Below are 17,064 nucleotides of genomic sequence, written 5' to 3' on the forward strand. Positions count from 1 at the left end.
ATAATAGCACAAGTTGAATGTTCCAGTTGGATCTTTTACTGGGTTAGTCCAATGGCCTCTTTTACTATAGCTTCCTACATGCTGTAAGAAGTATAATTCTAACGTAAGTGTGGTACTCGAGTCAATACAAAATCTTTTTTTTTTTTTTTTTTTTCCAAATTTTGATGAACAACAAGCTCGGTACCATTATTGATCAAGTACTGTGTAATCTTTAATGTATTTAATGAAAAACCTTGATTTAAAATATTTGAATAATATTAATTGTAATTAATACAATTTAAAGGATAATTACAAATGACTTAATGAATGAAATACTTGTCTTGAAGTATATAAATTTTCTTGATAAATTAATTTTTGTATATGCAAAAATAATATATATAATAAATCCTATTAAAGATGTGTTTAAGAAATAGAATTCATATTTGTGTGTGCTATTTTGTGAATTATAAAAATTTATTGATATAATTATATTGGACCTCTGAAAAAAATTTATGTCTTTGCCACTGAGTGACAAAGTTACTATCATTCATTGAGATTAATAAAAAAAAAAAAAAAAAAAAAAAAAAAAAAAAAAAAGGAAAAAAAGCTACTATTATGAATTGTGTAGTAAATTTTCCATACTAAAAGCAAAATTGTGTAGTAAATTTTCCATAAATCAATGTTTTTTTTTTTTTTTTTGGGTTGAGAAACTATGATTCTAACACTACAGGGGAAGGGGAAAGCTATGTAAACTGTAAAGCCTTTAAAGCAATTATATAACCTCAAAAAGCACTACAGAAGTGCCTAACTCTTGTAGTGATAGATGTGGATACGAAGTACCACATCGGTAGTGTTTGAGTCAAAATCAATGTGTGTTTGTTCTTCACAAATTTGGCCAAAATATGCACTTGGTATTGATAATGCGATGAACAACAAGGTAAAAGACTTAGGCGATAAATCTAAATCTATTTATTTCAAGAAACTCTAGTATTGCTAAATATGTGTACATCCATGTTTTGGGACTAGTAGTTATTTTTATTTAATAAAAAATAAGCATAAATATGAAGTTGGAGACTCAAAATATAAGCAAATGCCAAAGATTTTACCTATTTTGTTCAAAAAATATTATGAATTGATGTGAAACTAAATGTAATAGTGTTGTTATAACCTCATATTAATCAAATTTATGTAGGTTTTTGTTAACTCGACTGATAAAGTTTTTGTCATTGAATAAGAGATCTGAAATTCAAACTCCGCCTACACTTAAAAACCATCTGGTATCTGAAATTCAAGGCTTTAGGATAACTCTACTATAGAATTCTTTCCATCCATCGCGAAATGAGTAAATTGAATTTTACCCTATCATCAACATTTAAAAAAATGTTGAGTACCATAATTTTATTATTTAATTTAAATTTTGATAACATGATAAAATACAATAACTCATTTCAAAAGAATGAGTAGATTTTTAGAAACTTCACAGTCAAGTTCTTTAAAACTCTAGAGGATCATAATTTGGTAAAGCTTTACAAGGTCCTAATCATTGGTAGAAGTTTTTCCAGGATCAAGGAATGAAGGGTCTTGGTGATAGCATTGCACAAAGGGTGTACATTGTACATGTTTTGATTTGCTTCAAATAAATGATAGATGGTTGATGCAATAACCTAAACTACTTGGATTTGTGCCTGTGGATGATTTCTATGATAATGTACATTGGATTGTGTACTGTGAAAAGATGCGTGTGACGAAAATATATATGTAGAGGAAAAAATTATAAAAATCATGGCTAGGGATGTGGCTGAGTAAACTAGTGCTCTAAAGGCTCACTAATATACTGTAAACAAAAATTTGGACGTCTTTTCAGTTGAGATACTTTTTGCATTTATAGAGATATTTATTTTGCTTATTTTTAAGGCTATGAGGTCAAGAATTGGGTGGAATTACTAGAGTGTTGATTGGCTAGGTGAGACTCACTTATTGTATTTTATTTTTTTCGATTTTTTCTTAATTTTACTTATTTTTTATGAGAAAATTCACTCTTTCTAGCAAATTCAGACTCTCTCATGATTGTGTTTTAATTTTCCATCATTCAAACCCTAATTCATTAATTTAAATAACTGCGTCATTTGATAATAAAAATACAAAAATTTTAAAATTAATAAAAATATAATATTATTGATATGGAGTTTTTTATTGCTTGCAGGTCTACCATAATTAAAATTTTGAAACAATAGGATCTTAATTATATCTTTCAATTAAAATATCTATTAATCATTTTGTGGACCAATAAAAATTAACATAGGATAATCCTATGTACGCATTTGTATAATATGATTATGGATCAACCAATCACATTTAAGCATTCATAAAACAATTATTACAGCAATGTTTCAATATTGAAAAAGACCAATTTATTCTTTATATTTCTATGACCACTTAGAATATGAATTTTAGGATCAGAGACATTTACTACATATTTTCACTTCCATAAAATTTCCTCATTACGACTTGTGCTTAGGGATGGCAATTTTTCCTCACCCCACTTGACCCGTCCCTCCCCGCTTCGTCCCGTGTGGGTTTTCCCCGCCCCGCAAAGGTAGTGGGGGTGGGGATGGGGCGAGATTTTAGACCCACACCACGGGGTGGGGCGGGAATGGGTTTACACTTTTTAGACCCACCCCGCCCCATCCCCGCCCCGCCCCGCCCCGCTCCGAATTAATAAGGGTTAAATTGTAATTTTATTTTACCCTAAAACCCTACTATTTAAACAAAAATATCATCAGCTTATTTTATTCTACCTAACGTGGCTCTACCTCTTTTTTCTCTCTAGCAAAGTTGGAAATAAGGTACCAATTTTAACTTTTTTTTTTTTTTTTTTTTTTTTTTTTTTTGTCTTTATTAGAAACAAATTTATATACTATTGAATTGATGATTTCATTCATGATTCATATGGTCTTTCTCAACTTACTTTTCATCATGAACATAATATAATTTTTTTTAATGAGTTACGGGTCTGTGGCTCTAAATATGTGTCTGTGTCATTGTTTTTGTAATTTTGTGTGGGCATTTGGCTGCTTAACAACACTTTTTCTTTAAGCTTGTTAAAATTTTATTTTATCATGTTATGAGATTTTTGTTGTGATATTGTCTTGTTAAACATTTAGATAATATTATTTAGTTTTTGCTAAAAATTAGTTTGATTTGATAGGATAAATTTATTAATAATTTCAAGTATATTTTTATTATTGAAACATGTCATTTTATTTGAAAAAATGGTAATAGTTGTAGGGAAAATTAACAAGAAATAAAGTTTTACGGTGTAGGGCGGGGCTTCGCGGGTCTTTGCGGGGCCTTAAGGGGCGGGGATGGGGTAAGAAATTTTCCCCGTCATGCGGGGCGGGGCGGGGTGGGGATGGGGCAAGAAAAATCCATACGGGGCGGGGGCGAAGATCTCATCCTACGGCCTCGCCCCGCCCCATTGCCATCCCTACTTGTGCTAAGAAAGGGTAGAAAAATATGGTATTAATAGTTGTAACCCTATGAAACCAACCACAAATCAAGTGAACTCGTTAGAGAACTATGAAGTTGGAGGAACAGATTGAAACCCATCTGAGTGAGTTTTATAAAAACTACAACATAGTGGTTGTGAGAGAAAGAGAGAGTATTTTTTACTCTCGAATAGGCACCTTTGTATTCAATATGGGGTTCGTATAGGAGAATCTTGAGGCTCAAAAGCCTTTGGGTACTAAAGTTTGAATTTCAAAATGGACAAAATTTAGTTACAAAATTGGTTGTATCTTAAGGTAACAACCTTACTCAATAAAATAAATATCACTTCATATTTTGAAAATCCAATCGTTGAATTTGCATGTTCTTTACAATTTTAATACACATGTCAAATTTTGTGTCATACTCAATAAAATAAATATTACCACATATTTTGAAAATCCAACCGTTGAATTGCATGTTTTTTATGCTCTTAATAAATATGTCAAATTTTGTGTCAATCAGATTTTATTTACTATATGATTTATAAGCTTATATTTTATGCATAATTTTAAACTACAAAAACATGCAATTTAAGCGATTTATTGATGACATAGTTATTGATCTTTAATTTTCTAGAAATTTTGCAAACATAGAGGATATAAGAAGAAGATGTAATTCAATTGTTGATTTGTCAAAATTCATATCCAATAAAAAGATATTGAGTAAGGTTATAGTCTTAGGCTACAACCAATTTTGTAGCTAAACTTTACCATTTGAAAATTAAGCTGACATTATAAATTTACTCACAGGAGAGTGATTAGTGATGTTCATGATGCCTGAACGTTATCAAAAATGATTTCTATTGTTTTTTATTTTTTGTATTTGATGGGATATCTGGCTGGTGGCCTAGGGAATTAATTCACTAATTGTCTTTGTCTATATAAGTTAATTGCTACATGGAGAGAAGTTAAGCTGAAGCAGGATGAATGGTTTAAGTGGATAATATACACTTGGTTATGCAATGAACAACAAGGTACAAGACTTGGATGATAAATCAAACTTTTATTTATTCCAAGAAACTCCGGTATTGCTAAAAATGTGTCCATCCATGTTCTGATTTTTATAGAAACATCAATAAACATAAATATGCCCTTCAGAAAGGGAAAAAAATGGTAAGCTTAACCATACGAAGGATATTTCAAATTTATTACATGAGTAGTGAGACTTACAAACTCATATATATATATATATATATATATAAACATTTATTTATTATGTTGTTGAAGTGACACAATTTACATTTATTGTCATATTTTTGAAAGTTTTATTATAAAATTGGTAGTAGATTTTTACCATTTTCTTATATAAAATTTGTGTCACCAAAGGTTTGAAGCAATTTAATATTTATGAGTATGTGGCTTGAGGTAAACCGGAAGACCCTCAGCTGGATTAGGTGCTGGCTTGTAATTAATCTTTTCATCTGGAATTACTTTCTCCCACTTGAATCTTGTCACCACATTATGTATAAACACTAGAATTTTTAATCGAGCGTACTCCCTCCCAGGGCAGATCCGTGGTCCTCCTCCAAATGGCACAAAAGTGTAAGGTGCTGGGCCATTCCCTTCAAATCTTAAAGGATCAAATTTCCCAGGATCTGGAAAGTATTCGGGGTTTTTGTGTGTGGAATATGGAGACCATAATATCTGTTAAAATATGGATTTAGAATTCTAAGAATCACCATTAAAACATAGTGAAGATGTACATTTTGGCTAATGTGATGGTAAGTGTCACATACCTTCCACCCTTTAGGAATAGTAAAGCCTGCGTAAGTGCAGTCATCTATAGCCTTCCTAAATGTTCCTGCTATAGGCGGTGTTAGTCTCAGAGTCTCACAAGCCACATTCCAAGAGTACTTCATCTTCTTAATGTCATCCCAATTCAACAAATCATTCGGACCTTTGGATCTTGCAATCTCCATTTGCTCTGTTAAATAATATTTCAAAATCACATTTATAAAATATGTCATATGTGTGAAGAGCTACATATAGCATACTAAGTTTAAAATGAAAGAAGCATTACATAATATTCATTTAATGGAAAGAAGCCATAATCCCATAGCATGCTGAGAAGAAATACCTTTGAAGACCTCACTATAAACATGAGGATACTCTGCCAGATACTTCATCACGAATGTTATAGTAGTAGTAGTGGTTTCATGGCCGCCAATAATTAAGGCCATAATGTTGGTAGCAATCAACATATCATCGATAAATCTACCGTTCTCATTTAATGCGAGGAGCGTGTTAGTTAAAAAGTCACGAGAAATTTTCTCTGTATTCTCTGATAGCTCCTTCTTCCTCTGTTTGATGACTTGCAAAAACTCCTGGCGAATAACATGGCCTGCTTTTATGGCACGGTTGTATGCTGTGCCTGGGATATTTACAGGCACACACAGAAAACCATTTATGATAGGGGCAAAGATATCAGAAAGCCTTGCCACATGGTTGGGATCTGTGACACTCAAAAACAACCTACAAGCCAAAGAAAATATATACTTCATGGTGAGTGGAAAAACCTTCACTTGTTTGTTAGGAGACCAATCTGCCTCCAAGTGTTCCTTTGTCACGGAGTCCATGATAGGTATGAAGTATTGAAGCGCTTCTGGCTTGAGATATTGAACTATGGCTCTCCTTACTTTAATAGAATCTTCGGGGACAAAGTTTTCAATGGATTCAGGGGAAAGCGCAACATGATCCACGGAATGTGGCCACCAAGTGACGACACATTTTTTCTCATTTGAGAATAGAAACTTGTGTCCTGAAGCACCACAACACACAACCATGTTCTCCCCAAACATTGAGGTTTTGAAGAGATCCAGAGAGTATTTTCTCATTCTGTCCTTAATGAACATCTCTGGAGTTCCCTTTTGCCCTATCCCGGTAAATTCCAATGTTTCCCCAATGATAGGCCATCCTTTTTTACCTGGTGGCAACTTGGCAGGAGTCGATTTTCGTTTATATATGAGGAAGATGAGAGAGAATGAAATACTAAAGACTACAAGGTGAAGCATGATTTGGGAGAAATCCATAATAACTCCCAAAACTATACCAATGAGTGAGACCATATATGAAAAGGTGATGTTTTCTATTACAAGATTGCAAACCTTGGCAGTGTTTATACTGAGATTGCACCATTAGTTTTCCCTTATAACTACAAGCCAAGACGCAAAATGGCAATAAATTATTTCCCATGTGAGAATAGTTCGCTTAAATTTGGGACCTAGCTATATATTTGCCAAGGGGGGCCATGCCACCCCCCCAACCTCAATAATATTTAATAAATTGTATGCATTTTTTTTAATAAAAATTAAAAACTTTAAGAATTTGGCGTCCAAAAAAAATTGCTCCCCCCCCCCCCCCCTCACAGAAATCCAAAGTATAATATCTATTTAGTATGAGCTATAAATATTGTTGAAGGAGTTTTAAGCTATATCAATTTAATTTCAACAATGCACTTTTTGGATTATGTGTTCAATATGCTTAGTTTTAATAATTTCCTTAACTACTAAAATATTTTTTATCCCTTCAATTTATTGTTCAAGAATTTAGTTTGTTGATATGTGAGACAAGAAAGAGTGCAGAGTCAAATGAGATATTATAAAAAAGAATCGAGTTTTTTAAGAGATTGATTGGTACAATAGTTTCTTAAAATGATTCTTGATTGGTGTATTGGCTATTACTTTAATATTTGTGGGTCAAATAATGGTTATATATGCTGGGATTTAGTGTATTGCATAAGCTTGTTAGAGCATTAGCATTGGGAGTTTTAAAACTCCCAAAATGTTATCTTAGAATCCCAAAACACCAAAATACCACAACATCCAGTTTCTTATAGATAAAAAAATTTAGAACTTTGCTACAATAGGTTCTTACTTTTAGAACTTAATTAGTAGCTACCTGTTAAATTTATAAACTCTTATTTTATTTTTCTCTCTCTTCTCCCTCAATCATTCTCACTCTCTAAATCTCTCCTCTCTCTCACGCAAACGCGCGCGCACACACACACACACACACACAATTTTGGATGGCAATTTGGATGGCTATGGATTAGCAGTTGGGCTGTGTATCAGTGTTTGGATTGGTTAGTTGCGATTTGGGTTGATCTAAGTTTTGGTCGTGGTTGCCTTGATCTGGGTTTCAATGTTGGTTGGTATTTTGGTTTTCAGTTTTAGTTTAGGGTTTTAGTGGTGGTGGCGACTGAGTTTTAGTAATAGGTGGTTATTGGCGGTGGTGGGCTTGTAGGATTTCATGGTTTGCTGGCTATGTGGGTTTGTTGGAAGAGAAAGACAAAGAGGAAGAGAGGAAAGAGACATGGGAGAGAAGAGAGAGAGAAATGAGTTGTTTATATTATTTGATTGGGTAGTTTATATTATTTTAATGAGTTGTATGTTAAAATAAAAGTTGAGATGTCCATTGCATTGTTAAGTGAGATGTTAAAATAGATAAAGTAATTTTTTTATGTTTTGAAATGAAGGTTTTTTTTTAAAAAAAAAAAAAAAAATTCGGATGCTAATGCTCTAATAGTATTGTGAGTGGTGAATGAAGTTATTTTATTTGAAATTTAAATTCAAATGTTTAAGAGTTTAAAGGTTTCAATAAAGTAAAACATATCTCATAATTAATGAATAAGATAAAAATATATTACAGATGCCATATGAATGCTTAATTTAAATTTAATTTTTTATATAAAACATATCTCTAATTAATAATTATTATGTGATTTTAATATGGTTATATCTAACAAAATGTAAAAATTTTCGCTAATATTTTCAAGCAAATTAAATAAAAAAGTATACATAATTTTTTAATAATTTTTTGAGGGATTGATCACAATGATAGTTTCTTAAAATAATTATACATTAGTGTTTACCAAACACATACATAATCACGTGTGAGCCTATAGATATACGATCCTCAAAAGTGTCATTTAAATACCATTATTGGTCTTACGATAAGTGGATACACAACCATAAAAGATGGCATAGTATAATTTGAATCACAATATCATAGACTAAGAACAAATATTAAGTCTTCACTGTACAACAATTTGTACAAAACATTAAACATATTAAGAAACTATGCTTGTGCATTTAAACAATAACTAATAACGTTATTATTGAGAGTTGTCTTGTTAAAAGAACACTACTTTTGTTTATTTATTTTAAAATTTTAAAATGAATGTAAAGATTGGTAGGATGGAGCTTGGGCTCCATATCGTTGTGTCTTCTTGGGATGCTTTCAGAGGTTGCTTTTTTAGGTAGATAATGGAATAAGAGGAGGTGGGGTGAAGGTATATATTTCTTTTAGTCCTTTTTTTATTGTGTGGTTTTATATATTCTTTTTTTGGACAAAGTTTAGTTACAAAATTGGATGTATCCTTAAGTTACAACCTTATTCAATAAAATAAATATTAATACATATTTTGAAAATCTAACAGTTAATTTGAATGTTATCTACGCTCTTAATACACATGTCAAATTTTGTGTTAATCGGATATTATTTACTATATGATATATAAGTTTATATTTTATGCATATCGTTGTGTCTTCTTGGGATGCTTTCAGAGGTTGCTTTTTTAGGTAGATAATGGAATAAGAGGAGGTGGGGTGAAGGTATATATTTCTTTTAGTCCTTTTTTTATTGTGTGGTTTTATATATTCTTTTTTTGGACAAAGTTTAGTTACAAAATTGGATGTATCCTTAGATTACAACCTTACTCAATAAAATAAATATTAATACATATTTTGAAAATCTAACAGTTAATTTGAATATTATCTACGCTCTTAATACACATGTCAAATTTTGTGTTAATCGGATATTATTTACTATATGATATATAAGTTTATATTTTATGCATAATTTTAAACTACAAAAACTTGCAATTTAAACAATTTATTGATGACATAACTATTAATTTTTAATTTTTTAGAAATTTGCAAGCATGAATGATATAAGAAGAAGATGTAATCCAATGATGGATTTGTCAAAATTCACCTCCAATAAAAAAAGATTGGGTAAGGTTATAGTCTAAGATTACAACCAATTTTGTAACTAATTTTTTTTTTCCATATTTCGTATTTGCTAAAAAAATTAAATATAAGAAAAAAAGAAGAAGAAAAAGAATATATAGTGTGTGAGACACACCAAATTATGCTTAAAAAGTCTAAACGCTGATTTTTATTATTATTATTATTTAATTTAAGCTTGCAAAACTCGTGGGAAAAGTTTGGCATAAATTAGTCCTGGACATGGCAATAATTATTATTGTTTACGCCCATGTCAACGCTTAAGTTGCCGTTAATTGTAACCTTAGCTCAAAACAGCGTAGTTTTAATGCGATTAAAAGGGCTTGTTTTGTCCACGTCAATAACAAAAAATGATTTAATACTTTATTTACTTCTAATTTTTTTTTTTTTTTTTTTTTTTTTTTTTTCAGTTTCCTTTTCTATCAAAATTTCATTTTCTCTTTGACTTTCTTAAGAAACAAACATACCACAATATTTCCACCTTTTTCGTGGAATCCAAACGGAAATCCAACAATATTATGTACAACTTTTCAACAATCCTACATTCTTACATGTTAAAATTACAGAAATTAAAAATGAAAAAAAAAAGAAGAAGAAGAATGAATTGAAGAGTTCACAATTAAAATGATAGGTAACATCAAGGGACCAAATAAAAAATTTTAAACTTTAGACAGAAAAATCAAAATCACCCCAAAATTTTAAGGGCATTTATTTGTAATATATTCTTTTGTTTTTGTTCCCCCTCCCTTTTACTTACAAGCTACAACCAACAAGAAGAGGGGATCAATCAAGCAATACTCAAGGCAAGCTCAGTTAAACACAATAATAGGTTCACAAATGAGATAATGGAAGTAGAGATTAGCTATATGCATACACATACTATATATATATATACACACACACGGCAGGCAACAGAGTCCGCCGATAGGCGCAAGCAAAGCGTAGCGAATCACATGATATATAAAATTTTCAAGACAATGCATAAGATTTTAAAAATTAATGGCCCTTTTATGGTACTCCAATGCTTTTGGGGAATGATACCCGTCGTAGTGTAACTGATCAAATTGACATGAGCTACAAGTGAACGTTACTAGCTTGAGGATGCACCCTCTATACTGATGACCTCTTTGCGCAAGGATGTATCTCTTTACCCAATTATTGCAATATCTTTTATTTTATTTTATTTTTTTAAAAAAGGACAATTTGGCATATATAAGACATTGTGTTCAACCATTGAATCATTGCATTGCCATCGATGGAAGCGCATTTCATCATTACGTTTTTTTTTTTTACTAAATTACAAATTATACCCTTAATTTTTAGGTCAATTTTGATTTTCTCCCTTAAATTTAAAACTTTAATTCACTTTCCTAACAATACATATTATTTTGATTGGTAGTTTATTGGTTCATGCTCGTTTTGAGGTGGCCGTTACGTGTCACATTAGCTCCAAATGATGTAGTTTTTTCGCAATTAAATTAACTTTTTTTTTTCTTCCATATCAATACAAAAATTTTTAATACATTATTTAATTTTTTAAATTAATTTTCAGTTTTTTTTTTCTATAAATTTTTCATTCTCTCTTTAATTTTATTAGGAAACAAACATACAACAATCTTCCTACCTTTTTCTTATTGTGAAATAGTAGAGTCTATCATCAAGATTAAAAAAAAAAAAAAAAAAAAAAAATTGAGAATGTCATCAAGATTAATTAAAACCCTATTCTGTAGCTCCAAAATTTCGGCTCTCTATCGATATTAAATTGCCGCATAATAGCCTACTTATAAAATGCTAGGTCTGCTAGGGTTGAAATTGCTGCACGTATATTTAAGTCCGCGAGAGTGAAGTCTTAATATTGTAGAGTTACTTTTAATGTAACCTTATTAGTTTATTTAATTTAATTTAATTTTTTAATAATCATGTAATCTTATTAGTTATTACTACTATTAGAGATAACATGCATAAAATATAAATGTGAGTACGAACAAGGTACAAAACTTAAATGATAAATCAAAATTTATTTATACTAAGTGTTGTAGCATTTATGGCTAAATATGGAGGTATGGGGTTTAGGGAACTCAGAAATTTTAATGACGCCATGCTCGCCAAGCAAGTATGGCGCCTATTAAAAAATCAAGACTCCCTTTTTTACAGGTTCTTTAAATCAAAATATTTCCCTCATGGATCTATTTTTGATGCTAAAGACACTAAAGGCTCTTTTGCATGGAAAAGCATTTTGAAGGGTAGAGAGCTCATCAAGGGGGGATTGAAATGGAGAATTGGAGATGGTGCACAAGTGCGCATTTTTCATGATTCTTGGCTGCCTGGGTCTCAACATGGTAAGGTGGTTTCCCCTGCCCCTCAAAGCGATGAAAATGCCTTGGTTTATAGCCTAATTAACCATGAAGAAAGGAGTTGGAATGTGGATGAGATTGACAGAGTATTCTTACCAGAGGAGGCAGCCACCATTAAGGCTATCCCACTGAGTTTGTTTGCTCAGAACGATCTTCCCTTTTGGCCGTTTTCCCGTGATGGAAGGTTTTCGGTAAAATCTGGTTATCACCGTTTAATGGAGCTTGATGAAACATAGTTGCATGGTACGACGCACACTGGGACTGCAGCTCCGGTTTGGAAGACCATTTGGCGCATGAACGTGCCAAATCGTGTAAAGTCTCTTGTATGGCGAGCTGGGAGAGATGCCCTTCCTACACGAGTGAATTTGGTCCGGCGAAGAGTTCTTACCGATACGTTATGCCTAGAATGTAAGGTGCAGTCGGAGGACACGCAGCATGCTCTCTGGTCCTGCCCGATTCTAAAGGATGTGTGGAAGGTGAATTTTGAGAAGCTTGTGACAGACACGGGATCTTGCTCCAATTTTCTGGAAGTTCTGGAACATGCAGCAGCGGAAAAACTGTCATTGGATCTGTTTGCAATGATCGTAGCAGAAATATGGCAGCACCGAAATAGAGCTCGTGTGGGAGAGCCTACTGTACCAGTCTGCCAGATTGCTCTTAAGGCCACTTGTGCGCTTCAGGAATTCCAGCAACTCCGCCCCATCCATGCTGTGATTCCAAGAACAGCCCGTGCAGTAAAATGGAGGCCTCCCTCTGCACCATGTGTGAAGGCGAACTTCGACGGTGCTATCTTTTCCCAAGAAGGACTAGTTGGCGCCGGAGTGATAATCCGAGATGAGCAAGGATTGGTTATGGCTGCTTTATCACAACAAATTCCATCACCTGCTTCGGTGGAGATGGTGGAGGTGTTAGCGGCTCGTCGGGGTCTGGTTTTTGCTAAGGAACTTGGGTTTGACAGGTTGATCTTGGAAGGTGACTCTGAGACAGTTATCAAGGCTATTCTTGGTGACTATATGGACTGCTCCTATTGGGGTCATGTACTGAAGGATATTAAGTTCTTGTTTTCTAGTTTTTCTTTCATTTCAGTCAAGCATATTCATAGGGAAGGGAATTGTGTTGCCCACAAACTTGCTAGACGGGCTATTAGAGATCCTTTTCTTGTCTAGATGGAGGCTGTTCCTCCAGATATTTTTGATGTTTATCAACTTGACCTTTTGAGGATGCATTAATAAATTTAACCCATGGGGGTTGTTTCTCAAAAAAAAAAAAAAAAAAAAAATGTTTACATCCATTTTTTTCTCAAAAAAAAAGAAAAAAAAAAGAAAAGAAAAAAGAAAAGGTATGAGGACTCATACCTCCCATGCACAAAGTGCTTGGGAGACTATGGGGAAAGGGTTCAAGCTGTGGGTTAGAAGCATATTGTAATTATCTCTAAAAAAAAAAGGTATGGGGACTCATGCTAAAGGCCTTGTAGCTAAATTGTCACATTCCTATTTACAAAATGCTTGGGGGTCTAGGGGGGAAAAGAGTTAGAGCTACGGGGTTAGCAGCATGTTGTAATTATCTCTTAAAAAAGAAAAAAGTTCGGAGACTTGTAAATATATTGAAATGCTAAAGTTCCAATCAATTGTAAAAAAAACACTTATAAACAAATGTGTCAATAAATGTGATTTGTACCTTTTTTTTTTTTTTTTTTAGAAGAAAACTATAGATATTATTAATAAAACTTAACCAAAGTTAGCTAAAGTTACAAAAAGAAAGGTGTGGAGAAACATTCTCCATCCACACTAAAAAACCGCTAATATTTCTAGCATGTCTAACTGTTGGCTACATATTTTAAAAATCTAATTGTTGCATTGCATGTTCTTTATGTTCTTAAAACACATTTCAAATTTCATGACAATCGGATGTTATTTATCATTCTATCCATAAACTTATTTTTTATTTATAATTTTAGATTACAAAAACTCGAAATTTAAACATTTGATTGATGTCATTACTATTGACCTTTGGTCTTCTTCAAGTTTTGCAAGGATGGAGGATATAAGAAAAAAAAAATGTAATCCAATGCTAGATTTATCAAAATTCACATCCAATAAAAAAAGTATTTGATGGAGTTATAGTTTTAGTCTACAACCAAGTTTGTTGCCAATTTAAAAAATTTAGAGTGGTCACAAGTTCTTTTAAAGGTAAAAGAATCATAAGATTTTTAAAATTTATATATAATAATAATTTTTTTCCTAGGTTAGGGTGGTCCTGTGACCACCCTAGCTCCAATGTGGAGCCACCCCTATTTGCAGTGGTAGACCATCAATAGGGCCAAGGGTGGCCATCCAACCCCCCCCCCCCCCCCCCCCCCAAAATTTTCAAAATAATTAAGGATTTTTATTTTTTGGAATTATCCTAAATAATTTAAAAATTTTTAAAAGAACCTTATCATTTTGGCCCCCCATACTTGGTAATATACAAATATATTTAAGAAAGTCTAAAAATAAACATAGTTTTCATTTAAATAAAGGAATAATGCTAGAGATACAAACTATTTTATAAACAATATTACAAATTGCTGATGTGGTGAGTGATTATTGATAGATGAAAAAGTGATATTAATGGTGGGTTTAGATGAAAACCAATGAGAGGTTGGCCACACTAACATTTTGTAAAATATTGTAAAATAGAATACAATCCATAGATATATATGTCAAAAAATTATAATAATTAAACATTCAGCATCTTTAAAATGAACACATAGGTATTTTAAAAATTACCTTTGTACGTTTTTAGATCTCTTAAAACACAAGTTGTTTAACCTAGTTATTTAGCCAAGTGATTACTTAGATAAATTATTCAAATTTAGGTTAACACATTCAAATCATATCATGTAAATAATACGGAAATATAAAAAACACATGATATGATAACCCAGGAAAACCAAATCAGTAAAAAACCTGGGGAGGATTTAACCTAATTATCCTCAAGGTAAAACAGATCCACTATGAAAGAATTAAAGTTTGTACAATAAGACTTAGACCACTAACATTCTATTGCTACCTCGAGTAGAAAACTTACTACCATGATCACGTGACAGCTCCGAGTCCATGGATTACTTCTTTCCTTGATCCACTGCAACCACAAGTACTTCTACTTGTGACTCTGAGACTCCTCTCAAAGGTTTCAGATCTCCTTTAAATTCTTTATGCAACAACTGAAGCGATCACCAAGTTCTTAACACGAATCTTGATAACCCTAAGTGTGTATAAAGGTAAACACCTCTAGATCTCACAAAAGATTCAACACACAGCACATCAACAACCTCTAAAATGTAGCTAAGGTTTTTTCTTTTATACTTGGAGTAAAATATAAAACTCTGCACGATATATCGGGATTGGGCTGAGTTGGAAAAATCTGCAGAAAATTAATCTGCACAAGGTTCAATCGATAGAGTCTAATATTCGATTGATCGAGCCTTGTAGATTTAGACAAATAAATCCTGCAATTACTCGATTCCAACTTTACAAATAAACACACTTTGAGCAGCCTAAATCTAGACTCTAAGTTTTGATCATGGTTTGCCAACACATTACACATTGAAGTTTTAATACATTTAGTTCTTAAAGTCTTAGAACCTAACAATCTCAACAAATAAAAGGGAAAAAAATTCTAATTTTTATCTCAACACATCTAGGGCTTACTTGTACCACAGCAGTAGAAAAATTGTAAGGTCAGCAGCTTTGTTGATTCGCTGTACTACTAAGTCCCCCACACAATTGCAGAAAATTTTGCTCACTATACTCTCTCTCTCTCTCTCTCTCTCTCTCTCTCTCTCTCTCTCTCTCTCTCTCTCTCTCTCTCCGTTGGCATTTGCATTTTTTTTTTCCCACTGCTACCGCAGTTTTGTGTTTACAATATAAAAGTAAAAGTTCTCTGTTACTAGACTAGACAAGAAAGAATGAAAGACAAGCTTAAAACTTCTGTAGGCCCCTCAACCCTATATAGTGCTCTTGTGTTACTTTACTTTTCATTTGCTTTCTTTTTGATTTCTTTACTTTACTTTTCATTTGCTTTCTTTTTTATTTTCCTTATAATATATTATTTTTTATTATAATAATCAATTTATTATATAACATATGGCATATAATAAATTGATTATTATATTAACATGTATTTAGCACTTAAATGAAAATAAATATGTATTTAGTTGTTGTTTATAACACATATTGAGTTATGAAGTATTGTAAATTACTATTTTAGATTTCATATACACACAAATATTTTATATATGACCCCCCCAAAGATAAATTCTTGACTCCGCCACTACCTATCTGCATGCAAAGAGAACAATTTGCCCTTGCATCTAAGAGCCTTGGTCATAACCTCATGGTCACCCTCTAGTATGGTAGAGGAGAAACCACAATCACCAGCAAATCTAAGAGCTCAAACAACCACCGTGCATTCCACCGTACTGAGTGAAGAAGGGAGAGCAAACTTGTCTGACATAAAGGCGAGAAGAAGTCCTAAGTGGTTTCTGATAACTACCCCAACACCTGTTTCATTCGAGTCTTGAAAGAAAGCACCGTCATTGAAAGGTTTGTGTGTTTTGGTATTGTCAAACCATGCCAAATTATGTGTCTTTTATTGAGTTTTAATGTGTCTTAAAGTTGTAATTGAGGATCACGTTAAAAACACAAAGTTTGCTTAAGAAAAACTCAAGAAAAGTGCATTTTTAGCATGTGTCTTGATAGCAACCTTGATACCTTTTTGATCTATCGGGACCCTTCTTGGTACTACCTCGATCTATCAAGCCCCTTTAGGCCACTTTTGTTTCCTTGGTAGCTGGCTTGATACCTCTTGATCTATTAAACTTTATGTTACAGCAAAAATCAGCAATCCAAAAAAGCCTATAACTTGTTCATTTGAAACTCAAATTGAGATCCGTTTGAACCAGTATTTAAAGGACACTATAAGCCATCTATTAGAAGGCTTTCAGAGAGAAAAACACTCTGTTTTGTGTGGCTTGGGTTGAATTTTCTGCATATATATATATATATATATATATGTATGTGTGTGTGTGTGTTAGTATAATAGCATTTTTCTAATAAAAAATTAAAAAAAATTATGGAAAGGGTTGAATTTGTTGCATATATATTTAAATTCATG

General features: G+C 32.4%; 1 protein-coding gene across 1 annotated transcript; it reads right to left on the reverse strand.

The window, feature by feature from the left end:
* Positions 1–4,662: 4,662 nt before the first annotated feature.
* On the reverse strand, positions 4,663–6,630 carry LOC126720414 (beta-amyrin 28-monooxygenase-like). Its single transcript, XM_050422857.1, has 3 exons — positions 5,605–6,630; positions 5,264–5,451; positions 4,663–5,171 (listed from the first exon to the last, which is right to left on the reverse strand). The coding sequence occupies exons 1-3, from the start codon at positions 6,590–6,592 to the stop codon at positions 4,866–4,868; spliced, it is 1,482 nt and encodes a 493-aa protein (XP_050278814.1). The 5' UTR covers positions 6,593–6,630; the 3' UTR covers positions 4,663–4,865.
* Positions 6,631–17,064: the final 10,434 nt, after the last annotated feature.

Source organism: Quercus robur, chromosome 4 (genome assembly GCF_932294415.1).
Source record: "Quercus robur chromosome 4, dhQueRobu3.1, whole genome shotgun sequence".
Classification (NCBI taxonomy): domain Eukaryota; kingdom Viridiplantae; phylum Streptophyta; class Magnoliopsida; order Fagales; family Fagaceae; genus Quercus; species Quercus robur.

Bases quoted from the DNA above. Each gene is read 5' to 3' on its own strand.
- LOC126720414 (XM_050422857.1), bottom strand. From the start codon at position 6,592: ATGGTCTCACTCATTGGTATAGTTTTGGGAGTTATTATGGATTTCTCC. The intron at 5,452-5,604 runs GTATTTCTTCTC...ATTATTTAACAG, and splicing joins TTATAGTGAGGTCTTCAAAG to AGCAAATGGAGATTGCAAGA. The intron at 5,172-5,263 runs GTATGTGACACT...ATATTTTAACAG, and splicing joins CTATTCCTAAAGGGTGGAAG to ATATTATGGTCTCCATATTC.